This window comes from Octodon degus, unplaced genomic scaffold (genome assembly GCF_000260255.1).
Source record: "Octodon degus isolate 3935 unplaced genomic scaffold, OctDeg1.0 scaffold00182, whole genome shotgun sequence".
NCBI classification, from domain to species: Eukaryota; Metazoa; Chordata; class Mammalia; order Rodentia; family Octodontidae; genus Octodon; species Octodon degus.
This window is the reverse complement of record NW_004524758.1, coordinates 4,108,156-4,135,631: the sequence shown is the minus strand read 5'-3', so window position 1 is coordinate 4,135,631 and position 27,476 is coordinate 4,108,156. Positions and strand designations below refer to the sequence as shown.

Genomic DNA, 27,476 nt, shown 5'->3' with positions numbered 1-27,476 from the left:
CATAAAAACCTAGTTTTCCAGCTGGGGCTTGTCTGTTGACTTGATGCAAGGACCGTTTATCATTGTTTCAAACAGGATGATCTGAGGGAAAGAGAAGATGGACAATAAGAATGGGTAAGCCTCCTTAATACAGGATCAATACGACACTGTGATATGTATTCTGAGCACAAAGATAACATGAAGGTTTATGAGCCCTCAAGGTACAGGCTGGCTGACTGACCTCATTCCCTCCAGGACGGAGCCAGACACCAGGAAGGTAGAGTGTCTGCTGAGGCCCAATCATCCAGTACCGCCCGAGGTTGCGTCCATTGACAAACACCAGCCCTTTACCCCAGCTCTGCAAAGCAAGGGGCTGAGCTGTGGGAGCAGACCTCCCCTGGCAAGGGGACCAAGAGCTCTTGGGGATTAAGAGCAATGGCGCGGAGCACAGATATGCTTTGGGAAGGGACTGTGCTAGAGCCTCCACACTGCATCTAGGAACAAGAAGGGAAACACCTGGAAAACCTCTTCCTCACCATGAATCTACAGCTGTCCCTGTCCTATGGTGTGCATATAATTTTTAAACCAGACTTCCTGTTTCCAAAAATCAGTACTAAGTTAAGGAAATGAAGACTGCTTCTGAAAACAGCTATTAAAGCTGTACAATGCTTTAACCTGCTTGTGATACAGCAAAGAAATTCAAGACAAAAAGCTAGAAGGAAACATAGATATCCTGGTAGGCCATAGATAGGCCTCTTCCTACCCAAGGAGAGCTGCTAAGGTGTGCAACCTCTTCACACATGCTCAAGGACAAGGATACAAAGATGGGACACCAGGAAATTTTGTTCCATGTTCTCTCTGCACAGCGCACCACTCCTTACTGCAAGGCTGAAGTGCAAGTCTCTTCTATCCTTGCATCTGGGAGAGCGTGCTTGTTAGCGCCCTGGCCATCTCCACAGATGGGGGCTATCACGGAGAGCATCATGTGTGAATCTGATACTCATTTGAAAAATAAGCAAGTTATAAAGGAAAGGTCAATATAACACCAAAAAAAAAAAAAAAAACCACCTAGGATATAAACAAATGATACAAATAGATGCACAAGTGACTCAGATACTAAATTTGTAAAACACAGGCTTTAAAATAACCTTCCACAATAGGTGATATGTTTAAAAAATATTTTGCAAATTTTGATGTAAAACTAGAAATATTTCAATAACTATAAAATATAAAAATTAAAATTAATATGTAATGGTGTTTAGGGGAACAGATTATATAGCTACTAGAGAATTACTTAAATAATATGAAATAATTTTTAAAATCCAAGATGATAGGGCTGGTGAGATGGCTCAGTGGTCTAAAGCACCTACTTGGAACAAGCTTAGCAAAGCATAGGGACCACGGTTCAATCCCCAGCACCACATGCCAGCCAGCCCCGCCCCCTGGTGGGCTGAGCTGGCCACACACACACACACACACACACAAATAAAAATTTAAAAAAAAGAAAAAGAAAATTTAAAATCCAAGATGGCAGGAATAAAAAATGAGAAACATAGAAGGAGGAAGAGAAACATAGATATACCAAAATAGCTTAATATATAAAATTAGAGTCTTTAAACTGCTGTAGGTTCGAAGAGATTGCTCAGCAGTCTAAGTACCTGCCTGACAAGGCCCAGGACCCAAGTTCGATCCCTGGCACCACATGCTGTGCTGGCCCTGCCCTTGGCATGCCATGCAGGCCATGGAAACTGGGGTGTGGTGTGCACGCCTATAATCCCAGCACTGGAGAGGCTGAGGCACGAGGATCACTATGCATCTGAGCTGCACAGTGAGACACTGTACCAAGTAAGTAAATAAAAGATTAAATGCATAAATAAATTGCTCTAAATAAAAATACAAAAATGTGCTGGACTGGATTTTATATAAAGTTCTTTGCGTGGTATGCATAAGAGAATCATCAAATCATAAGGGCCTTGATAACAGTAAAGGAAAACCTATGTTAGAAGATAAACATACATTAAAAGGAAGTTGCTGTAGCTGAGGAATTATCAGAATAGTGAGTCTTCAAGGCAAGAAGTAGTGTCAGAGGCTGTCATTGTTACTTTCCTCATTGCTGAGACAAACTATCTGGCACCCAAATTAAAACAGGAAAAGCTTCTTTTGACTCCAGTTTGTAGGAGTTTTGATCCCTAGTAGGCTGGCTCCAACACAGGCATGGCAGAGGGGCAGAGCAGAGAAGAAAGAGTCCATGCCAGGCAGAAGGCACCACGCAGCCAGGGACCGGCAACAAGCCTCAGCCCTCTTTCTGTCCCTTGTGTCCTCAGGTCTACCCCAAGACAAGCACCACCCTCACCGGGATGAGCGGTCTTAGTCCAAGCATCACGCCATGGAGCACTCCCGGCACCCAGCCTCGGTCCCAGGCTCACACACCCTAGGGCTGGCCACCGCTGAAAGCTCCACATAGGGCTGCATGAGGCTTTGGGGGCGCATGTAAATACAGGCCCCAGTGGAGCTGCACAGGGGCATCTCATTGTTATAAAGTGGCTAATTTACCACAGATTTATAAGTGTCACATGGGAAAGTTAGAAGTACATATTTAATATAAATAATATAGGCAGAATGAAAAATTAAAAACTATGAAAACACTTCAGATAACCCTTCAGTAACTGACAGAAAAAAAATAAATATATAAAGCATTTTAAACAACATGACTAACAAATTAAGCTCATTAACATGTATGGAACACTGATATAACATCTAGGAATTGCATATGTCTTTTCATGTGTTCATCAGAATACTTACAAATTTCATTCCATGTTGAGCTAAACAGTTTCTACATACTTTAACAAAGACAAGTATTTGGAATTTAAGAGCCAGCAAGATAGCTTAGTGGTCCAAAGCACCTGCTTAGGCAAGCTTAGGCAGGTGCAGGGGACTGAGGTTCGATCCCAGGTACCACATGCTGTGCCAGCCCTGCCCTCAGAGTGGGCTGAGCTGGCCAAAAAAACGCTACATATTAGCCTGGGCATGGTGGCACGCGCCTGTAATCCCAGCTCTTGGGAGGCTGTAAACAGTGGATCACTATGAGTCCAATCTAGTAGTGAGACCCTCAACACCCTGTAGACCCTTCCTGAAAATACAAAAACAAAAAAAAGGAATTTAAGAAACATACTTCTAAACGGGGGCCATGGCCCACACTTACAAACTAAGCACTAGGGAGGATGAGGCAGGAGGATCATCACAAGTTCAAAGCCAACCTGATCTACATAGCAAAATCTTGTCTCAAAAGAAACAGAAAACATTAAAAAATGACTTCTTGATAATTCAGAAGCAACAGAAAATAATCACACGGGAAGTTACAAAGTACTTTGCATGATTGATGAAAATAAAATATATGAAAACTTAAGGGGTATAAAATTATTACCAAATTTTCTTTTTTTATTTTTTAACTGTATGAAAATTTATGGGATAATAAAAATGGGGACTAGGACAGCTCCTGAGAGACACAAGGGGTCCCAAGTGGGTTGTCTTATTAACAGATGTTCAGCAAACACCTTGCGGCCACAAGGGAGTAACTCGATATATTTAAAATTCTGAAAGACACAGCTTGTCAGCTGAGAAAACTGTGTCCAGAAAGACTATCTTTCAAAAAGGTAAAGAATTTCTTCCCAAACGAGTACAGTTTCTGCCATCCAGGCCTGCTTTATAAGAGCTGTGAACGCAAGCTGAGACCTCAGGGCACCGTATCAGCGGAGCCCTTCTACCCTAAAATTGGCAGAAGCAGCTGATCAGTAAGAGATAAAAACACCAGTGCTGGGATACAAAAGCAAGGTAAAGCGATACCTCCATCAGAAAACAATAGCGACTATCTGAAAAAGAATTTACAATAGCGATGTTTATAAAATTCAAAGAGATAAAACATAAATAGTGTAAGAAATACCAAGATGCTGCCTAAAAGAAACTCACAGGCCAGGGAGGTCCTGGCAAGTGCAAGGGCCTGAGTTCAATCCCCTGTTCTGACAAAGAAGGAAGGAAGGAAGAAAGGAAGGAAGGGAGGGAGGGAGGGAGGGAGGAAGGAAGGGAGGAAGGGAGGGAGGAAAAAAGAAAGAGAGAAAAAAGAAAAACTCACTTCACAGAAAGGAAGGCACACAGAATGAAAGAAAAAAGGGAAATCCATGTTTCTTATAAAAGGAAACTAAAAGCTATCAGCACTAGTTGCATATAATTGGATAAAATACACAGTATTTCGTTAAATGCTGTAAAAAGAAAAGCAAGGCAATTACATAATGATAAAGAGATTAACCCATCAAGAGGTAATACAATTATCAATATATGTGTTTATAATACAGTTATAAACACCCAATGCCAGAGGGCTCACAAATAAAGCAGGCAGAGCTGAGAGGAGAGGTGCACTCCAGCACGACAGTACCTGAGGCTTTCAAGGCCCCTTTATCATCAATGACCAAATCATTCACACACACACACACACACACACACACACACACACATCATTAAACAGAGATCAACTGTAATGTAGAACAAATACGCACACAGAACTGTTCACCCAAGCGCTGCAGGCGCATGCTTCTCTTCATCATATGGCGTTTTCCCACAACGGCATCCATCAAGCCACAGAACAATCGCAGGAAGTGCAGGAACCCTGAAACCGTACCATGTGTGTTCTCTGACCACAGCGGAATGAAGAGCTTAGCAACTGTTCAGACGCGTGGCGATAAGGCGACCCACACATGAAAGGTGACTGGATCAAGGAAGTTAAGCAAAGGGAAACTCTTCCAATTGTCATAAAATGAGTGAAGATGAAAGCATCGCAGCAACACCTGGAGCAGAGAGGCGCAAAGGGAGAGCTCCACAGCAACGAACGCCCGGATCAAAAGGTGCACGATTTCAGCAGACAGCCAAGCAATGCCTTGATCTAGAAAAACATAAATGCACTAGAGGGAAAGAAATAGCAAAGATCAGCAGAGTAAAAAAATGTAGATTAAAAAGAGAAATACAAATACTCAATGGAAATGCTATAAAAGGCAAACACAATTTACAAAACTTTACTGAGGTAACCACGAAAAACAGCCAAAAAACACAAATGAAATATTAAATAAGAGACCTAACAAGAAAAATAAGATAGATCTTTGGAGGCTATTATGAATAACCGCAAGCAACAAATTGAAAACGTGAAAGAAAAAGATCAATTTCTGGACACAGAATGTACCGAATTTGAATCAGGAATACATTAAAAACTTGAACAATCCAGCAATGATTAATGAAATTTAACCTGCAATTAACGTCTCCAAACACACACACACACACACACACACAAAATGTAGCTCCAGATAGATGGCTTCACTGCTGAATCTTACCCAAGCTTTTAAGAACGACTAATATCAACACTTCTCAAACTATTCGAAACATTCAAAGACAAGGAACACTTTTAAACATGTCCACCCACAGTAGAGTAGTCCAATACATTAGCAAAGGGTGTTTATGTGATATTGAAAATGAATAAATCTGTGAAACATCAATAATCGGTTGCACCTCAGAGAGGTGATCTCAGAGAGCAGGGACCACAGCCCCGTGGTAGAGTCACTGCTGAGGGGACAGGCCCTGGGTTTAATTTCCACTTCCACATCAAAAAGAAACAGACTGTCTATTGGATGGCTCCATGCAACTGAATTCAATGGAGGAAACATTATAGGAAACATAATATAGTTGTTCACCCTTGAGGAGGAGCCTCAGAAAGCCTTCTGCAATCCCAGTAATAACGTAAATTAGCGCAGCCACTACAGAAATCAGAACGGAGGTCCCTTATAAAACTAAAGAGAACTGTTACCTGCGACGGCCGGGATCAATCCTGGTGTGCCGTGCGGCCCCACCCCCAGGGCGCGCTGAGACAGCAATTGAGACTCGGCGTGGGGGCACGCGCTGTAATTCCAGCGCTTAGGAGGCTGAAAACAGGAGAATCACTGCGAGCCCGATCCACGTAGTGAGATCCTGTAGACCCTATAAACCCTGTACTAAGTACATAAAGAAGAGAACTGCCCTAGGACCCAGATATATAACTCTGCGATATATTCCCGAAGGAATGGAAGCCAGCATTCTAGAGGGATACCTGCACGGGCACGATTTCTGTGGCACAATGCACAATATCCAAGACATGAAATGAGCCTGGTTTCCCATGAATGGCTGAAAGAAGGAATGACATATCGCATAAATGTGTGGCGGAATACTATTCAGCCACAAAGAAGAACAAAATTGTGTCATTTGCCAGGCAAAGGGAAGGAACTGGAGAGAACGTTGAGTAAAATAAGCCAGACCCAAAAGGGCAGCTTTGCACGTTTTCCATCATATATAAAAGAAAAATAGCATGAGAGTGAAGAAAGCCTATTGTCAGCCAAGATTAAGGGACGCGGGCTGGAGGGCAGGCTACAGGGCGGAATGAGCAGGGTGATGTAAGGATCGTATGTGCGGATGTAAAATTATGACATTCAAAACCAAAATTCAGTACGTTAACAGTGACAAAAGATATATATTTACAAAAGAAAAGCCATCCCTAATTTCGGCTGGTAATAGCAACAGACTCTTTTTCACAATTATAATTAAAAGGTGCTCATTTGTAATAATATCTGGTGTAGACAATCATACCTGTGCTCACAGATAAAAGGGTATACAAGATAAAATTAACCTGTGAGCCTGAAATAAAGACAAAGTGCAGAATGTAATTTATGCTGTAAAAATTTTATGTGCACGTGCGTGTTTAGGAAATTAAATATAAAACAAACTTTTTGTTCTATTAAGCTCTGAAATGTACAAATGAATTAGAATAAAGTTGGGTTTAAGGAAAGACTTTCGCTACTGCTATCTACGTTTTACAAGTGTTTGAATCTCTGGCAGCTCTAAAAGGTAAGAAAGCGTGACTGGAAGTATGAAAGAAGAGGAAAGAAAGGCAAGTGTTCCAGAACTATTGTGCCTAAAAATAAAAATATAAACACTGTGTTTTGCGTGTGGGCTTTTTTTTTTTTTTTTTTCTTCAAACATGCACCAAAGCAGCTGGAGGCTTACTTACTGGCAGGCTGAGGAAGGTGTCCCTGGGAGAAGAGCCAGCCCTCAAGGTGCCCAGGTAGAAGGCAGGTCCTGCATACGTCTCTGCGGCAGGCCTCCAGGTGGCAGCGCGGAGTCTGGGAGGAGGGCAGATGGGAGAGAGCAGACACCCTTTCTGACTCTAGTCTCAGTATTCACCAGCTTTGTGTCCCAGGAACCAGGATTTTGTGGCAGTGAGACATTTGATACTAAGGATATTAAAGTGGGAATCAGATGTTCTGACTTCTAGCCCTAACTCACAGGACCCAATAACCCAAGAAAAATCCCTACAAGTTCTCTGAATCTTGGGCTTTTCCTACGCAGAGTGAAGAATCTGACATCTCTCATTTCCCTGATGCTGGGCTTGGGATGTAGTTTCAGTCTGTGCCTCAAAGGATTGTGGCAGGCAAGCTTGGGTCCTAGCACACTGGCGCTGAGACGGTAAAACTGTTAAGAGGTGAAAAGTGGTGGGAGAGGACTAGACCACAGCGTTAATCACTCTCACAAGGGACTCACTCTGTTCTTCAAAGATGATCAGCAATCCTGGGAGGAGGACGTTACCCCAAGGCCACCCCACATGCTTGTCCTTTTGGGCCGGTCTCCACTGAATGCCATTGATGCCACTCTCTATGAGGCCCTCATCAGAGCAGAGCAGGTGCCAGCTCAGGTCCCTCAAATCAAGGACTGAGAGCTAAATATAACGATTTTATTCTCAAAACTCCTAGAACCATGTATTGCATTACAGCACCCTAAAATGAGCCAAGACTGCCCTCACACAGTGTCTGGGGGGCTAGGAGGCATGCACCTGTCAAAGAAGCTCATCTTCATCTCCAGAGAATAGATGTTGAAGCCTCTCAGGGGAACATCATTGATGCTGAGGGGACCCACTAATCCTGCAGATGGGAGGCAAGAAGGAGAGTAAGAGCGAGGTTTGGGCCTACTCAGGCGCCGGCTGGGAGATGCAGGCAGGCACGTGCCCCACAACGAGGCCGCAGAGCCGCTTCCTTCTTCTACATTTCCACACTAACCTAAAATGTTCTGTACTCCATCATACTTTTCCCTAAATTCCCAAGAAGAGACAGGCCCTTCTCAGAAGAAACAAGCACTGAACAAACCCAATATTCTTTTCTCCCCCTGAAGATGAGATATATCAGCCCAAGGGACAGGGAAGGAAGGGGATGGCATCTTTGGTTCTTGGTTCTTGATATCCCACTGCTGAGGAACTCTGCTGTAGTTCTCACAATAGCTGCAACTATGGATACTGAAAAACTGAAGAAAAAAATACTGCCAAACTCGCCCTCCTAGAGTTCATGTGAAGAATGTGCTGGAAAGCATCATGCACTCAGCCTGGCTGCATTTTCAAAGTGGAGCGGACCATGAAGGTGTTACCACTGACTTGCTGCCCGAAGGTAGGGTCTGGGTATGAGAGCGAGCTCACCTTGGTCCTAACCAGAAAGGGTGTGTCTGCTGCTCAGTGCCTCGCCTCTCTGTTCTACTTCCTGGTCACCAAGACATGAGCAGCTTTCCTGCACTGGTCCCTCTCCAGGTCATTTCTCCTTTGGAGGCAGCTGACTAGGAACTGAAGCCTCTACAAACTGGGAGCCAAAAGCAAACTCTCCTCCCTTAAGTTGGGGTTATAAGGTATTTGTTTTAGGAATGAGAAAGTAACTAAAAATTACCCAGATCTCACCTTTCTGCTCATATTGCATTTTCCATGAAAAATTGATTCGTCCTTCATTCTCCACCAGGATCCTAAGAAATCCACAGTCCTGCTGGGAACATACCAGTTCATGGGGTCTGCACGGCCAGATAAGGCTTGTACTCTGGAGCCCATTTTGCCTCCATGTCTCAGAAGGAAAGACAAGGAAATGGGGAAAATAGGCTCCCAGTGCTTGCCCAGTTGTGAGGATGTACAGGTCCTTGTCCACACCAGCCTGCCCTTTCTCCTCTACTGGTCCCAGTAAGGCAGTAATTCTAGTGCCTTATATAAGAAACCAAAACAGTGGCTCAACTCAGTAGTCAAGGCAGAAGAAGAAATTTCAGCTTAACACTGCAAGTTCCAAAATAAGCTGTGCTGCTAATCCTGAAGCACCAGGAATTAAGAGAAGCCTTATGATTACAGCCCTACACATTTCCTCTTGAAGCCTTATTTGAGGATCAATACCACAGGAATGGGAGAGAGAAAAGTAGTCTGTTCCAGAACCAGGCTTTATGGAAGGGGAGGTAAGGGACATCACCATGACCCGGCAATTACATACCCTGAATATAGGAATGTTCAGGGTCCATGAACCCTCAATGAGTGATCCTATATATGTCTCATTCAAAAACACCTGCGAAACAAAAGCCAGCATGACACTGGTAGGCCCATCAGAAAAGGGGGCAAGAAAGGCTCTGGTTTATGAAGTAAGAGGTCATTCTGATGGGAGAGACTAGTTCTGGAGCTCACGTATGGTTGGGTGCTGACTGCGTAGGCCTTATAAATTTTACGTGTTAAGGCAAAAGTTAGAATGATGACATTTGCTCTCATCTCCCCCAGCGACTTCCCAAGGAGGTGCTTCAAGTATCATCACACACTTGAGTACACCAACAACAACTAGACTCTGTCAGTGAGGATCAACATGTGGCTCACCACCAGAGACACCTGCTGTCCCTTACCTGTGTTATATCATAAACAATACCATAGAGCTGGCCTGCACGACAGATGACAGTCTCATAGAGGACAAATCCGAAAGATTGACCACTGCCATTGTTCACAGGAAGATTCTCCATATTGACTGGAATCTTCAACTTGATAGGCTATGAGGGAGACATACCTAAGTGAGAAGTCAGGATCTTTCTTCCTAAGACCCCTGTCACTGTTTGCTGGACTGCCTAATGGTCCCAAGGGTCCCTTCATGATAATCACAGGGCACACACTGAGTGGCAGAGCTCTTGTGCTTTGTGACAATTGCTATAGCCATAAGAATTGATCCGCAGGTTAGTAACTTGTGTTGCAAAATAATTAAAGGCATAAGATGATTGTGTACTAAGCAAACAACTATTAGGCACCTGTCATGTGCCAGAGATCATATTCCATCTAAATTAGTGATATGGAAATGAAAGTGATATGAATTCAAGAGTTTGATTTTAAGTGAGTTTCACCACACCTTCAGTGGAAGCATGTGGAATTTAGTAATTTGGCCTAACTGATGGAAGCCCAGTTTCATGGGCTACTAGGTCAGAGCTTCTCATTCAGGGTGCTGTAAGCTTCGAAGGGCGCCTCCGAAAGGCATCCCCCAGAAGAGTCCACCTGTGCCAGAAACAAGATCTCCTACCATCCTGCTCTTGCCTTCTCCCAGTCACTTATTCTTCAACTCCATACCTTTTCACCGGCTGCCCAAAAGAGCTCTAAGCTTGAGCAACACGCAGAGGATTCCTCTTCACATCTCCCAGGAGCGAGTGGCTTAAAGGAATCTCTGCCCATAACCTTCCACCTTCCCCTACGCCTCCCCAGGCCACCCCTGCATAGTGCCCAAGCAGAACCCACCTCACGCAAGTACTGTAGGACATCCCACAGTGGCAAGTAGAGTGACGGCCTTACAGAAGGGTACACAGTCTTGGGAATGAGTCCAGGCAAGCGAGGCAGTGGAACTGCTGCAGTGAAAATGGGTGCCAGGCAAGAAGAGCTCTGTAAAATCATTCTTTTTCTCTCACTTTTTTATTTTTTAATTTTTTTATGTATTTGTAACAGGGTCTCACTACACAGGTCAGACACTTAGTGATCCTCCCAAATCATTCCATTTTTCATATGTCCTACCCCTGTGCCTGACCGCTGAGCATGCCAGAACCAATAAGAGGAGTGAGTCTTATGCTAAGCCCTGGGGCAATTCTCCAGGGTTGCTGGGGATGGGCAGAAGGAGGAGTCACTCAGCATCTATGCATCTGTGGACACAGTTTCACAGAGAGGGGCTCTTGGGCAGCAGGAGCTCTGCTTCTGCCTCAGGGTGCTGGTGTGACCTCGCTTCTAACCCTGAGCACCCGGCTCACTGACATCATGAGGTAGAATTCAACAGTGAGTCTGTCGTTTGTGTGGGGGTCATGCATAGTACTAAGAACAAAGTCACACATTTAGAGCTTTACAAAAAAGAAACTACTTCATCTTCACTATTGCATAGGATACCTGTATTGATATCTTCTCATCGCAGTGAAGATGCCAAAGACTTAGAAACACCCAAAATTACCCAGGTTGAAGTGAGAAATCCATGAGCTGCACCCTCGGGGGCCATTACTTTCCAACGCATCCTTAAGCTGCTGCTCAGAGAAGAGAATGCTCCCTTTCCTCACTCCTTCTCAGAGCACAGATACGCATGAGGGCAAACATCCCTACTCCAGTGGGTACCCAGTACCTGAAACAGATCCAAAGAGCTTTCGAAGCTTGAAATACTTTTCTGTGTAGTCTCCGGCCTCTGTCAGCACAGCATCATAGTCTGAAAGATACCCAGGTCCTGTCACAGGCCGTGCAGCCCTCAAGGCAGGTACTGCTTCAGCACTGGGGCAGGATGAGCCAGCGTCACTCAGAGGGAGACTCCATGCAGACATCCCCTGCCTCGGAAGCGCTCCGCGGCTGCTGGGCTGTGAAGTGCGACTCCTCTGCTGGACACGTGGGGCTCACCCTGCCAGTGCACATGCATTGAAAGATGGCACTCTCATCTTTCCTCACCTGGGGCCCCCAGCTGTGCCTGACAGCTGTCACCCCTGTGTCCCATACCTGCTAGAGGCTCAAGTCATGGGGACCGTGGACAACAAGAGTAAGGAACAGCCCTGAGTCCTGGGCAGCCCCAGCTCCTGAGATGATGACCTGCTGGGGCATCATGAGCATCAGAGGTGGAAGAAAATGAATAGAAACCCCTCAGCGCTCAGCTTATGTGATCAATCTCATCGTAGTGAGTGAGTCTGATGCCTTCTGGGAACTATCAGCCCCACCCATGCTGTGGAGGGGACCACACCAGCCACACGTGCCATAGCTCGTCACAACACTTTTGTGCTTCTGCACAAAGATGGCTGCATTTGTAAACCCGAAGTTGGTTCCACCATGAAACATGTAGATGTTGAAGGAGATTCCATATTTGATAAATGTGGACACAGTGTTTTCAACCTCTGCAGAGAGGGAAGTAGAAACAACAGAGAGGTCAAAATTATAAGGAGGTAAAACCTTAGCATTTCCTGCCCACCCCACAATCAATTGCTTTGCCTTCTGATAACCATCAAGACTCTAATCAGAAACTGAGTGGAACTGACCAGATGTTTGCTAAGCGAGCATGTTCTGCCCAAATCAAGAGCCTTCTCTTAGAGAAAAATCCCCCCCAATACTGGTATAATTTGAAACTCAATTACTTTTTTTAAAAGTAATCGAAATAATTCTTATCTTCTATATACTTATATCTTTCCAATTGCTCTGCTGTCTGCCACAGAAAGCAGGAAGGTCAGAACTCAGTTTGATGTGAGGTTCAGTTTGCCTGTGTGTTTTACTATTTGTTAGCCATGAAAAACCTATTTTTCTCTCTCAATCTCTGCCTCTGTTTTTCTTTTTTCTTTTTTCATTTTATGTACTTGGTACAGGGTCTCACTACGCAGCTCAACTCGTAGTGATCCTCCTTTTTCAGCCCCCCCACCCGCCCCCAGGGCTAGGATCGCAAACATGTACCACTACGCCCAGACTCAGTCACCAGCTCAGTGAGCCTGGGGGTGGGGGCCTGTGCAGCATGTGGTACCAGGGATTTAACCCTGGTCCCTGAGCTTGCCAAAACGGTGCTTAGCCCACTGAGCTATCTCACTGGCCCTGTCTCTCTTTCTTTAAACAAAGATATCAAGTCCTGCTACAGCATGGAGTTGAAAAATGAATTGGTTAAACATGCTGACTTGTAGAGAAAAGCCCTGCTGTTCCTTGATGTGGTATTTCCTGATTCTTTGGGATTTTCTTAAAATCTATTTTTAATTGTCCCTAGAAATCAAATATTACCAATGCTTCTCTTTATTTTATGAAAAAAGAGCCTGTATTTGTAATCACTATACCAAAATACCATAGTAACCACATACTTTTATTAAGCACAAAGCAGGCACAATCTGACTGGCAGCATCTGGCTCTCAACCCTCAGAGGCAGGCTGCCCAGTAATCCTCATTCTTAGACAAAAGCACTGAATGCTGAAGGAAGCCTGCTCTGGGTAACGTGGCTCCTGCAGCACTGCTGGATGGAATTCATCTCTAACTCTACAACCCAACTCACAGCTAGCCCAGCTCTAGACTCCTGGTAGTGCTCACACTTCACCAACAATGCCATGGAGAGGATCTGTGCCTCTCCTGCTGCTGAAGAAGACTCTGCGCACAGGCTCCACGCCCTCCGCCTAGTAGGTCTCCTCCTCTCCCAGACCTTCTGTGGTCACCTGCCCTTGTATAAGCGGGTCTCCCTCCTCTCTCACTTCCATCAGTGCTCCTGTTTGTTTGCTCTCGATCTGTATGTGAACCACACACTGGTTGTTTTACTTTCTAACAATGCGCTGAATCCACTGAATTATCAGTATCACAGGGCAATTTTTACTTGTGTCATTGTATTCACCACCGCTCCTCCAGAGCCTGTCCAAGAGCACATCGTGGCAGAAGCTGAATGAGTATTTATGGGTGCACCAGCAGGCTCATTACAAAACGATGTCAATGACCCATGACTCAGCGGATTCTAGACTTGACGTCAAAGACTGCACAACACTTACCAGTGGCACTTTTACGAGAGTGAGGAAGCCCCCAGATGTCAAACCAGCCAACCCAGTATTCCATAATTAGAATGGGTTTGTTACCCTAGAAAAAATACAATATAAATACAAACTTAACAGAAATAAAGTTCGAAAAATGTGACAACAAATACTTTGAAAATGTCATGTTTCCCTCCGATTTCCAAGCCCAGAGTTTTTGCTCTTTGGACTCTATCTCCTGGTCCTTCCCCTCATCACACCTTCACCACACCCACACATGTGGGCCCACACTGCTGCTCTGCATCCCGGACTACCAGACTGCATGAGACCTACGGTGCATCCCTGGTTTTCTTCAGTAGAAGAATCTGAACCTTCCTTATCCAAGGCTGGCCCTGAGAAAATTGGTTCTGGGTGTAAAAGGCCCCGAGTCTGTTTCCTTAAGTAGAAATTGAGGTCTGGGTGTCACAGCGCTATAATCATAAGCAGGGCTGGGTCTATTAGACACTAAGTCATGCTGCCTAATCCATACGTACACTGCCATTCTCTAGGCCTTTATTTCACTTTAGTTAGCTCACCTGTAGAGGACTGTCTGATGCAATTGTGTTTCTGTTCATTTTTTCCTCTATTTCTAATTGTTATTTTCTTTTTGTTAAGAAACAATTTAGTATGTAAAAACTCATTAATGTTTACACATCTTTATGGTTTTTAATTTCCAGTTCTATGAAACAATTATCACATTAATATTATAAATAATTATCTAATTATGTTATGTTATATTTAAATAGTTATACTTCATTTTCATGTTAAAATAATAATCAACTTTTACTGAGTGCTGGGCACTAAGATATATTAGAAGCAAGTTCTAGTGTTCACAGCAGAGAAGGGAAGGGTGGCTAAACCAAATTTAGTCTGTGAAATAAGTTTCTTCTAAGAAACATACAGTCTGTCCCTACATTACAAAGGAGGAGACTGAGGAAAGGTAGCAGGCCAGCCCTGCTCAGCTGGGAAGTGCCTGAGCTGACTCTCAAACTGACGAAAAATAACAGATGCTGACAGGGATTGAGACAAAGTGGAATTCTAAGACCCTAGTAGTGTGAGTATAACCGAGTATAGCCATTGTGGACACTGGAAGCTCCGAATTGCTTCAGAACACTGTAAATAAAGCCACACATGCTCAGGAATGCCCACAAATGTGTGTGTGTGTGTGTCCAAAGGAAAGGGAATCAACACGTCAGTGACACGAGGGCTTCTCTGCGCAACTCACGGTGGCAGGAATGCAGCGCTGATGAAAGTGCCCACCTCAAGATAGTGAAAAAGGAAACGGTATCAGAATGCGCCAAGTAACATCCTTCAGACATAGAGAAGAACAAAAGCCTGTCATTTGCAGTGAAAGAGATTGGAAGACATTAGATTAAGCAAAATAAAGCCAGTGCTGAAACTAACTATTTGTTCCCGTTCACAGAAAGAAGATAAAAAGATGATAGCACATAAGAAGAGGACCGTGGTCACTGGAGGCCAGCAGTATAGTGACGAGAGGACCGGTGCCAAGGTGCAGTCAGACAGAAGCGGGTTCTAGTGTTCACGGCAGAGAAGGGAGGGATGACCAGACCATCAAGAAGAAGTCACTGTGTAGGAAAGAAAACCTCATTACAAGCACAAATCAGAATGTTGAGAAACTCAGCAAAAAAAGGGGATGCAGATGAATGTCCATTTTGTATCCGTGTATTCAAAGTGGTTAGGATAGATATATAGTTGCATTCTTTTAATGAATAGAGGATTTGTTCTAATGGTGTTTATAAATGGGATATCATGTCTGCATCTTGTACAGCAATTAACCACTAAGAAGAATGTATGCAGTGTCTTAATTATTGAAACTGTCCTAGCGATTTGATTTGAAACTGTCTCATTGCTATTTGTTTCTCAATAAAATTATGAAAAAAAAAAAAGAATGTTGAGAGAAATGGAAACTGGAAATTTTCTGATTTGGTCACTATATTTGCACATTTAAATTATACATTATGCCCCAAACTATGTACAATTACTTTATCTCATTAAAATTGTATATCAAGCTAAGAGCAACTGTCTGAAAAGATAAATAGATCTGATGGACTTCTTACCACATTGACCAAAATTGCATGAATCGCAGAATTATCAGAATCAGGAATGAAAGCAAGACCACCATGACTGGCAGCTAAGACTTAAAATGAATGAAAAGGAGTGATCACAAAGAATTCCATGCCTGTGAATTTTAAAATGCAGATAAAATTGAGCAGAAAGGATAGAATTTATGCGCTCACAAACAGCAATTACCAAAACCTATGAAGAAATAAAGATCATGAATTGTCCTATATCTATTAAAGAAACTAAGTTTGAGGATTAAATTCTTCTAAAAAGAAAAGATCAGGTCTAGATGATTTCACTGACAAAATTTATCAAAATTTAAGTTAAAAATGCTACCAGTAATATACAAACTCTTCCAGAAAACAGAAAAAGAAAGAATACTGCCAAGCTCATTAGATTAAGCCAACATTACTCTAATTTGAAAATTAAATAAAGACATTTCACGGAGGAAAACCAAAGACCAATATCCCTTAGAATTATGAAAGCAGAGCCCAGGGAGATAGCTCAGTAGAATAAGTGCTTGCCTCGCAAGCACAGGGCCCTGAGCTCACTCCTTGGTACTGGAAAAAAAAAAAAAAAAAGAATTATGAAAGCAAGGGGCCAGAGAGATAGCTCAGTAGACCAAGCACTTGCCTGCCAAGCGCAGGGCCCTGAGTTCAATCCCTGGTACCACAAAACAAAACAAACCAAAAAAACCCAAGAGAGATAGAGGCCCGGGATGACAGCTCAGTAGAATAAGCATTTGCCTGGCAAGTGCAAGGGCCTGAGTTTACTCCCCAATTCTGAGAGAGAGAGAGAGAGAGAGAGAGAGAGAGAGAGAGAGAGAGAGAGAGGCGAAACTTCTCAGCACCATCTGAATGAGCAGAACCCAACAATGCACAATACAATCACCACTGTCAAGTGAAATTCATCCCAGAATTTGAAGATTGAATCAACATTCAAAACAACATTAGTGTAGTGAGACTCTGTAGAACCTGTACTAAAAATACAAAAATAAAAAAAAATAACATAAAAAACAAGGACAGATGAGGAAAGCTACATGATCATTGGGTTTGTATGACAACAACACTAAAGCCATGAAACTGTACAAAAGGAACACAGTACTAATTATGCCATCACATGAACAAACTTTAAAATTGTGCTCTTTGAAAAGAACCAAGTGCAAAATAATGGTGGCTATACAATTCCATACATAGGCAAACCTTAGAAACGGTGTGGGGTCCGTTATACCCTGCTGATGTAACATGAGCCTCACATAAACGTGGTCCCACAATTTTTTATTACTCAGTACATACAAGTGACATGTCTACCCTGTGCTGTAGGCTACTAAATGTGCAATAACATGTCTAAGTAATGTGCATGCCTTAGTTAAAGCTCTCCATTGCGGGGGTGAACTGTGGTCCACCACAGCAAACGAAGCAAGCCAGACATGCAAAGCAAAGACCAGCTCCAAAGCTGCTCTCATGAAAGCAGGGAGGGGATAATGGTCGCTAAAGACAAAAGCACACAGGTAAAGAGGATGAGAAGTGAGATAAGGGGCACACACCACAGGGGAGGGACCGGTTCCGAATTCAGTTAGCACATACCTATTGCATAAAACACCTATGACATGCTTCAAAAAAGCAGGAGGATGAAATGCCTCATGTGGTGCAGGCAGGGCTTCCCTCTCACTGTCCACTGAGAAAGCAAGCACACCCTCAGACAGCTTGGAGCCCCACCAAGAAGCAGGCTGCAGACAATCTTCCGGCAATCCTGTGTTGACTGGGCACCATGTGTAGATTATGAAAGTCATGAGAAGAGGACAGAAAAAACACTGCTAGGATATCCCACCTGAACTTGAAGAAGCTGGTGAAAGGAATCCTTCTTAAGTAACCCCAGATTGACAGTGGCCAATGCTGTAGAGAGAAGAGATTGCTGTGTTCAGTGCCAAGGGTCACTGGGGAAGGGATGGAGGCCCAACTCCAACAGGAAGCCCCTCAGGTGTGCTGAGGGCTGAGGACTACCCGGTGCTGCCTGCAGCCCACTTGCAATGCACAGAGGGCCCCGTCACCATCACCATGTTGCTGAGCATATGAAAGGACCCTCATCTTTACTAACGAGGACCAAGAAACTTAACCACCTCTGTGCAGTCAGGGGCCAGGCCAAGCCACCTGACATGACTGGAACTAACAGCTGAATGCAGGTTCTGCGTCCCAGGTTCCGCATTTCAAGATTACACAGTAACGTGGAAAGAACCACTAAAAAGGAGAGGATCTCACTCCAACGTGGTGGCTGCTCTGTGCAGAGCTCCCCAGATGGATGCTCGCTGTCCCGCCATCACTCACTCTCATCACCCCGTGACATGCCCCTAAACACCCAGCTTCTGCGTTCTGAGATCTGGGGTCTACAGTCGCTTATTTATACAGCCAGCTCTGCTTCCCCATGATTGCCCATCCTACACCATGGCCGCCCCCCGACAGATTCCTGGACACAGAAGTCATGGCTCCCGGAAAGAGGCCCTGTGGGTGAGGAGAGCCGTGTAAAGGCGAGGACAAAGGAGGAGATGGCAGTGGAACCCAGGCTTAGCATCGCAGCTCCCCTTGTGAGATGTCCCATCTCCAGGATTATTTCAAGAGAAGAGAGCCAGAAGACATGCTCCTGGCTCCCTCTAAGGCTTGTTCATGGTTTATACTGGCTAAGAGTCTCAGTTCCACCCGAAACAACTCTAGATTTGTACCTCCGCTGACTGAGCCATTCAAAACTGTTTTAAAATCATCGCAGGTGAAGAGCAGCTCCACAATCCCCCTTCTCAGCAGAGCCTGTTGAGGAAATTACACAAATGCACCTACTTCATTGCTCCCGTGGGAAGGAGCTACAAAGAAACTAGACCACAGAGAGAGCTGCATTCAGAAAAAGAGGGTGTGACCTATAGAAGACCTAGACCTTGGCTCCCAAGTGGCCCCTAAAGGCCATGGGTGACACTTGGTGCCCACAGAGGTGGCGGAACTCTCAGGAGATGGGGTCTGAGGTGAACAGTCTGTTATTGGGGCTCTGGTTGCAGGGGCTGTGGTCCTCCGGTTTCATCCTTTTCCTTTTCACACCAGCAACGTGGTGAGAGGTGCTGCTTCTCCTCCGGGCTTTTCTACCTGGTGTGCTTCCTCACCACAGGCATGAAAGCACTGGACCAGTAAACATGGCCGAGCCCCCAAAACTGTGAGTCAGGATGGGGCCTTCCTGCTTACAAGTGGATGACCTCAGGCAACTGTTACTGTGACAGGAAGCAGCTGGACTGAGGAGGAGGCAGATTCGGGGTCTGACCCCTCTGCAAATGCGCAAATGGAGCCACCGCCCCGGCTCCGCCCGGCTATGTCCTGACACTCTAACAGACGACACCCAGCGTGCTTACCTCCTTAACATAGGCCATGTAGTGCTTATCCACATTAAATGACCCATACTCGTTCTCCACCTGCACGGCGATGACGGGGCCACCTTGGTGGTACTGAGAGACAAGCAGAAGTGGATTACAGAGAGAAGACACAGAGCAAGAGGCTAGAGCTGCAGCAGAGTTTGTGGCTGAAGGAAGTGCAAGTGGGTGGCACAGCTGGATCTTAGCTACTCAGAGGCTGGCTCAGGCTCAGAGAGGTCAGCTTCGTTCTCTGAGCGACTTGACATGGCCAGTTGGCAGGTGGTGGCAGAATGAACTCAAACAACCATAAGAAGGTCACTGGGCCCTACCTGAAGAGGAAGCATTTTGGGAATCAGGTGATCGAAATACGCATCCACTGCATCCACAAAGCTCTTTTCTGTGGTTCTCAGTTTGGTCTTTGGGTTCTGCAAGAGCCAGCTGAGAGGAACACCAGAGTGAGGGACAGGAATCAGGAAACAGGAGGAAGGACACATCTGGCCTGCTCACCCATGGTGCTCCAGTCCTGAAGGGACCTGCCCCTGTGAGCTTCACACCATCTACACAGACTGTGGTGTTTAGAAGGAAGCAGGCTACCCTGTTCCCAAGGCATGCAGACCTGAAAGCACTTTCAGCTCCTCAAGGCCCCATAGCCATGTCCTAGAGGGGCAAGAGGCACCATCCTGCAGCCCTGTCCTCCTCTCTATCTCAGCCACTAAGCACGTTGGCTAAGCAGAGCACCTGGACCTCAGGCACAGGTCATATCACCTGTAAGGCCAGACTTCAAGCACAGGACAGGAGATAACAGGCCAGTGACACCCACTGCAGGGCCCCAGTATGGTGGGGCCGGGCCTATGCTCAGATCTCTCCCTCCTCTGAGCAAAGTGCTGGCCTTCTAATGAGAAAGACGGAAGGGAGGATGGGCCAGGGAAGGAGGCTCATCCTCAGTGAGACAGAGGAAGGTCCCCAGTGGTGAGAAGGTGCCCAGGACTTAGAGCCTCCCTGCATGCTGTCCACCTTCCAGCCTTTCATTCTTGCCCCATGGGAAATCAAAGGTGAACACAGCCCTCTCTCCCCAGGGCAAGAGGCTGAGGATGTCCTGTCCTCTGGGCTGAAGGCCCACAATCAGGCCCATGTTTCAACTCCTCTTCTGAGCCACAATAACAGCAGCATATCCCAATCTTGGGACTGAGGCAGCTCCACAGTGGGTTCCTGTGGGGCATGGCCCAGCCACTCTAGAATAGCGGTCAGTCCATGAAGGTAGGTTCATCACCACTGGAGTAGGACAAGACTCAAAAAACTGCATTAACCCAAGACTCAGGACTCACAGCTCAGCTCACCTGGGCAGGCCCCCGAGGTCGATCTCAGCACAGATGTAGGGGCCTGGGCGCAGAATCACCCACAGCCCGATCTCTGCAGCCAGCAGGACAAAGGCCCTGGGAGGGAAACAAGATCAGACATCTCGTGACAGGCCACATGTGAGGCAGCCTCTTGGGGAGGTGGGCACCCACAGGCATCCCAGCATTGGAGGTGCAAGGCTCCTCCTCTCCCATCGGGGGAGACTGTGACGAGCCCCAGCCCTCAGAGCATGGATTTTCTATACCAACTTGCAGCTCAGAGACCATGGAAATAGGCTTACATGGGCTTCCAGTACCAGCACTACACAGGTGGCACCAGGAGAACATGAAGAGAAACAGTGTCAGGGCCGTGCAGCCATCGCAGTGACACTGACCCAGAGGGCAGCCCCCTCCCCAGCCTCACTGAGGGGCCTCCCTGCAAAGTCAGCAGGCTTGTGGGCTTTGGCCTCAGCCCAGCCCTGGGGCACAGAGCACTGCTGGAAGGCATCCCAGCCCTGGTGTCCTCCTCATGCAGCACGGAGGACAAGGCCACACTCTCCAGTCCTCTCTGGGCCTTGAGCTCAGCTGAGGCAGCCCCGTCCCTTCTCATCAGCCTTGGCTGCTCCCTCTCTGCTGCTCTCCCAGTCCAGGTCACAGAGCAGCAACACCACGTACTTCAAGTCCAGGTTTCCAGAAAAGTCAAATTTGCCTCTTTCTGGCTCATGGAGATTCCATGGAATATAGCTGAAAGAAGGAGCAGGAAGTTACAACAGCATCATCTCCCCTTCTTTCTTTCAGTCACTGTCCCGGAAACAAAGCCAAGCCCGACACTGTGGTAGCCCTGTGCTGCAGGGAGTTGAAGTTTACCATGGACATTAAAGCTGTGCCACATGAAAAGTGACTGTCTTCAGAGGCTCCTGCTTCTGTCCGCAGCTCTGGGGACAGAAAATTTTATATTTTCTCACTCACTGCTTCATTCTCAGTTAAATACAAAGAAATAGGGCAGTAGATGTTCACAGAAAAGGAAAACACAATCAAAGTCTATGCAGGTGCCCAGTCATTATCACCAACAATCAGTGAAAACACAAATGGGCATTCTTTCAGGATGAGGGAGAGACACTACGGGGGCGTGGGGGGCACAGCCTTAGCTCGAGGGCAGCAAGGTGGTGCACCCCATCCAGGCCTCAGCATAGGACTGGGAGTCTTCAGGGCCCAGGTCAAGGGCAGAAGTGGACTGGAGGGCATTCTTAGTAGGTAAAGTATTTCCGTGTGTTAGAGGTAAACCTTGGCACATTGTGTACCTAACATCCTGTTTAACTCTGTGGTTTTTATCACACAATTCTGTAAAGTGGAGGTCTGTTGTATGGTGGCTGCACTGACAGTACTTTAAGATCTATTGGTATGAGGAAGAATGAAAAGTTGGTTTGCTAAAACCAATATACACTGCACCATTTACAGCTATAGATTATGAGAAAAGTGAATAAAATGACTCATGAAAATTTGCTGAAAACAAAAATTATCAAAAAAAAATACAGATCAGACAAAATTGCTCCAGCAAACCCATAGAAAGAAAAATGGGTTTTATGGTAAAGTCACAAGTAATGAATGACCTTCAGTGAAAATGAAAGAAATTATCTACACAGAAAACATACTATCATGACTTTCATTGCCCTTAATAACATGGCTTCAAGTCCAAGAGAAGCGGACAGATTAGGGATGCAGAACTCAGTTTCCCCGTCAGAATAGGCTGATTGACGACGCCCTGCTGGGAGACTAACATAATACGTGGCAAAAAATTGTAAGGATGTGGGTTTCACCACCACAGTGAAAGGTGGCGGCTAACGTATATGCTAGGAGCCTAGCAGCGATAGACGGATCTTTCACATTCTTTCTCCGAAATGCATGGGACAAGGGCAGGTGAGAGTGCTCAGCAGACCCTGCCTAGGCACGTGCAGGGACCAAGATTCAGTCCCTGGCACCACATGGCAGGCTGGTACCACCTACGGGCATCCTGAGCTGGCCACCAAGACCAGGCATGGTGGTGCACACCTGTAATCCCAGCATGGGGAGACTGAACATAGGAGGATCACTATGAGTAGGAGCTGCATGGTGAGACCCGGCGCCAAATACATAAAAAAATAAAAATAAAAGTAAAAGCAATGCATGGGACAACCATAAAGTATCTACATGCTCTAAGGAAATCTCAACAAATTTTAATAATCTATATCACTTTGTCTGTGACAACTAAATAATTACAAACTATGAGTAAAAATAAGAAAAACTAAGGTGAGTAGAGTAGAAAGCATGTCCTGTTTGATTCCCAACCTTCCCCTAAAATTTTTAATAATTATTTGTGATTAATTTCTAATGGGTCAAGAATAAAATACAATAAAATTCATGAAATATTTGGCACTAACTGGCTCAAAGGCAGTATAATATAAAGTCTGTGGGAGGCCTCAGCAAACAATGCTGAGATGGTGTGTTTATTTCTCTGAATGAAGGTTCAAAAGCAGAAAGACCTAGGGAAAAATGAGCTAAATGCACAGCTCAGAAGACAGGGAGGGAGGAGGGGGAGGAGGGGAAAAGAGAAGGAAGAGCAGGGACTGGGCTTCCATCCCAGGTGTGCTGTGCTGGCCCTGCCCCAGGGGCGCCCTGAGATGGCAACTGAGACTAGGTGGTGGTGTGCCTGTAATCCCAGCACTTGGCAGGCTGTAAACAGGAGGATCACTATGAGTCCAATCTGTGCAGTGAGATCCTGTAAACCCTGTACTAAATAAATTAGAAAGAAAAAGAAATTGTGAGCTATAAAACCAAATGACACAGGTAATTAAAAAGCTATGAAGTAGCTACTTAAGAAAACTGAACATTAGATAAGATTTAAGCAAGAAAAATGATTGACGGCCCATGTAACAACACAATAAACTTCCAGGTAAATTCTGGTGTGTTCAGGAAAGAAAAACAGCTTTAGAGCCCAGTCAATGCAAGGAAAAAACAGAAAGGAAAAAGTGTATCAGGGGAAGTAGGTTCTATTCAGAAGGGGAGATCGGGACTTCATAACCACTGAGAGTACAAACACCTTCACCTCGAAAATGCAAAAGACAGCAATCACAGAGTTTTAAAAAACATTCAATATAAAGTTAATTATTGTACAAAACATTCTGAGTAAGTAGAAAAATATACTCATTCACTATATAAGCTTTTTATAAGATTGTCATCAAAACTTAAAAAGAACACGAACAAAAATAAAATTTAATATCAATTTCACTTATAAACACAGATGATCATTATTAAAAAAAAAAAAAAAGCTAGCAAACCACTCTACCAATCTATGTGAGTACAGCCTGTGCATTTCACACCTTGAAACACAGTCAATCCCAGAAATGTAAAGTTGGTTGAATATTGGAAGAACTGCCAGTTCTTCACCACTTCAGAAGAATTGAAAGAAATGATGGAACCCTCATGGTGGACAAACCAGCAGCCCTCAGCAAAGCTCAGTGCCTATGGGGAGGGCTGGAGCTCAGTGGCAGTGGCACAGAGCCTTGTGGCCGTGAGGCCATTGGTTTGATTCTCAGCTTTCCCTAAAAAATAAAACTCAGACATATTCCTAATTAAATCTTTCGCACACGAGATGAGCCACTTTCGATTATGCCTCTCAGCTTCAAATGCTCCTGCAGCAGTCCCGGGGCCTCAGGACTTCTTTCTTATAGTGAGCAATAGTGCCCACTATAGTTTCTACCACCAGAGACAGTGAGCATGCACAGAAGAAAGGCCTAGGATTCCCCAGCACTCCCCATGTCTGTGGTCCAGCACGATGCTGCGAGTGGTCCAGATGTGTGAGGACAAATCTTGTGCGTCCTTTTTTTTTAAAAAAAAAAAAAAAAAAAGCAAAATAGCACAAGTATAACCCCAAATAGCCAGTAAAGAATTAACCCAGGAGACACTCTGGAGTTAAACATTTGAGCAGTTTAAAGTAAATAGTATAGAGACACAAAACATTGTGTTATGTGCCCCCAGCATTTTGCTAATGTTTTTCTGTTCCTTCTCTTTTTAACTAGTAAGACTCCACAGTTGGACCATGAACAAGGATCTTTCCAACCACTGCTGACAAGCAAAATCATCAGGCAGGCTGGGGATGGAGCCCCACGATCCAGTACTTTCTTAGTGTGCACAAGGCCCGAGGTTTGGTCACCAGCATCAGATACATATTCTACATGCTAAAATATTCGGGCAAAGGACATTCCAACTGCAATGAGCACTATGAACAGCTGTGAATGTAACCCTTGGTCCCCACCAAAGTCTGCAGGTAGGCAGGCAGCAAGCGGTGTGCCGCTGGCCCTGAGCCTGAGTGGGAGGAGCCACAGCTCCACTGTGCCGACCTAGGCCTTTATCACTGGGCGGCTTTGGGAAAGTGACTCAGCTCTTGGCCAAGCTTCTCATCTGCAAAACAGAACAGCACGACTCGGCACCAGGAGCATCCTGGAGGGAGCAGAAACACACTGCGTTCGTGACCAGAAGGCCAGGCTGCACAGGAGCACTGCGCTGTGCTTCTCGAATAACCGCGGTCCATCTGCTCACTTAAGCAGCGCTATTCAGAACCCAGTAGCTCGACCTCTGGCTGTGGCAGAGCCACCATCTGAGGTCTCTTCCCTGCTCGGCCGGAACTTTAGGAGCAGCAGCACCTCCAAGTGAACACTCATGTTCTCCTCGTGCCGCGTCCCTAGTGCAGCATTCTGCAAGTGTCTCCTGCACTCACTCTGCAGTCCGCCCTGACCGACCTCTCCTACTTAGACTCCAGATCTCATGGAAATGGGGCTGTTTTTGAAGGGAACTCTGCTGCTCCTAAGTCAGTAAGATTTTCATCTGGTTGTGGTTGCTGTTTGACAAGCCCTGTGCACGCGGCAGGAGCCCTCCTTGCACGTGTGGTTTCAGGGAAACGGTACGTCCAGAGCTTGGGGTCTCAGTCCATGGCACACAGAGGAAGGGCTCCATCCCTGGGCGCTAGTGGGTTCTGCGCCCACGCTGCCCACGCAGCACTGTGGGCCCATGAGCCGTGTGCTCTAAGTAGCTGAGCCCTGAGTGCTGGGCTTCTCCCTGTCACAGCACAGCCCTGGCCCCCAGGGTCTGAGACATGCTGAGGACATACCTGGTTCTCCGAGTGTGCTAGTGATGCTGCCTTTGCCAGTCCCTACCTAACTATGATGACTCGTGCTCTTTCCTATCTAAACCCTTCTCACTAAGGCAAATTTGCGTTGCCATTGGCCACTACTGTTGAAGACATGTTCCAGCCAGGCCTTGTGATAGATAAATAACAGAGATTTTAGGTCATTCAATCACTAAGCCAACTCTATGAGCTGGGCACCCAGCCCTAGCCTGGATGTGAAGTTGGAGACAGAGGTGGGCACAAAACCAGGTACTATGTGACTGCATCGCTAGGTCTCAAGCCTTGCTGAGCTGTGCTTCCCAGGTTCAGTCCTGTGAGTCCTTTCTATTGAGTAGCACTGGTGTGTCCTTCGGTGTTTGTTTCTCTACCAGGTCATCCCCTGCACTTCTCCATGCACATGCACAGAAGCTGTCGTTCAGATGTGTGTGTGATATACTTGTTTGCAAGCAGGACTTGAGCAAGGCCTCGGGGTGGATGCATCCAGGCCTGGCCTCTGCTGGGGCTGGGCAGTCCCCCACCGTGTGTCCTCTCTCCTCCTCATCTCCAGAGCCAACACCCTCACCACACACTCCTAGGAAGTCACTCTTCCTTTTGCATTCGTTCCACCCAGGCCTCACCAAGCTCCAAGCAACTGAGCCTGGTTGGAAGTCAGGTGGACGCTGAGGCACAAGTGTGCACACTGAGCTGGTCTTCGAGAGCCTCCGCTCTGCCCTCAGGCATGAGATTGATGGGCTCTGGGTAAGGCCGCCCAGGGCCCTGTGTGAAGGGAGGCCTTGGGGTGAGGCCAGCACTCACGTGGAGACAGTGTTGAAGCCACAGGCCTTCAGCTTCAGCAGGCGGTCCCTCCAGTACTCTCTGGGCACCCGGAAGTAGTGGATGGAGCCCCCAAAGATCAGGAACTTGTACCCCTCCAGGCTGAAGTATGCTTTGCCCTCTGTGGTGCTACCAATGTGGAGGCCCAGAGATCTGTGCTGCAGCCTGGCAGGGGTCAGGTGGAGCCAGTTAAACCTAGAGGAGAGAAGGAGAGAGGATACAGAGTGGGGGAACTGCCAGGCCCCAGCAGAAGCCAGGCCTGTAGATACGACGTGCCCACAAACATAGTCACCCACACAGTGCTTTGTCCAAGGATAGAAACAGCCACCTCCCCACAGGCAAACCTGGGCAGAGGCACATCCACCTTTCCAAATGTAAAAGTCGCTCTGGTCCCATTGTGCAGGGTAAGATCAGGAAAGATGACTGCCAGGAAAAGCACACCCAGTATCCGCTTCCAGGACAGATGCAGGCTGCAAGGAGCCAGAGCTGGTGGTGAGGTGAGGACCAGCTATTCATGCTCTACAACCTGAGAGAATTCAGAGCCCTGGAGCTCTGTCACAATCAGGTTTCCTTCTGGGGTAGCCTGCCACCCCACTGAGTCCTTCCAGGTCCCACACTGCCTTCCCCTGTGACAGGACGGGCCTGGTTCTGGGGGAAGGTCGAAGACAGCTGGGCAGTCCTCCAAGGGCAGGAGATGCCCACATCCAGGTTTGTTGTGGGGCTCACTGTGCAGCTCGGGAGCAAATGAGGGCAGTGGCGGGAGCCGCAGAGATGGGAGAGTGGAGGCAGGAGGCGAGACTGAGGAGAGACTCCTGCAGTTTGAGGGCCAGAGGCACCTGGGCCTGCGTGTCCCCAGGACCTACACCAT

At 46.2% G+C, this 27,476-nt stretch overlaps 1 protein-coding gene across 1 annotated transcript; it reads right to left on the bottom strand.

Moving 5' to 3' along the window:
- On the bottom strand, nucleotides 1–27,476 carry LOC101592000 (beta-galactosidase-1-like protein 3). Its single transcript, XM_023703832.1, has 20 exons — nucleotides 27,472–27,476; nucleotides 26,953–27,078; nucleotides 26,591–26,803; nucleotides 21,310–21,378; nucleotides 20,638–20,733; nucleotides 19,630–19,738; nucleotides 19,301–19,393; nucleotides 18,632–18,713; nucleotides 17,746–17,810; nucleotides 13,816–13,900; nucleotides 12,070–12,207; nucleotides 11,457–11,537; nucleotides 10,598–10,704; nucleotides 9,727–9,867; nucleotides 9,330–9,401; nucleotides 8,762–8,840; nucleotides 7,877–7,964; nucleotides 7,058–7,169; nucleotides 221–337; nucleotides 1–81 (listed from the first exon to the last, which is right to left on the bottom strand). The coding sequence occupies exons 1-20, from the start codon at nucleotides 27,474–27,476 to the stop codon at nucleotides 10–12; spliced, it is 1,950 nt and encodes a 649-aa protein (XP_023559600.1). The 3' UTR covers nucleotides 1–9.

Excerpts from the sequence above, each read along its gene's own strand:
- LOC101592000 (XM_023703832.1), bottom strand. Across the intron at positions 17,811-18,631 it reads GAATGGCTCAGTCAGCGGAG|CATTGGCCACTGTCAATCTG; the intron begins GTACAAATCTAG and ends TTCTCTCTACAG. Across the intron at positions 13,901-17,745 it reads ACCAGCTTCTTCAAGTTCAG|GGTAACAAACCCATTCTAAT; the intron begins GTGGGATATCCT and ends TATTTTTTCTAG.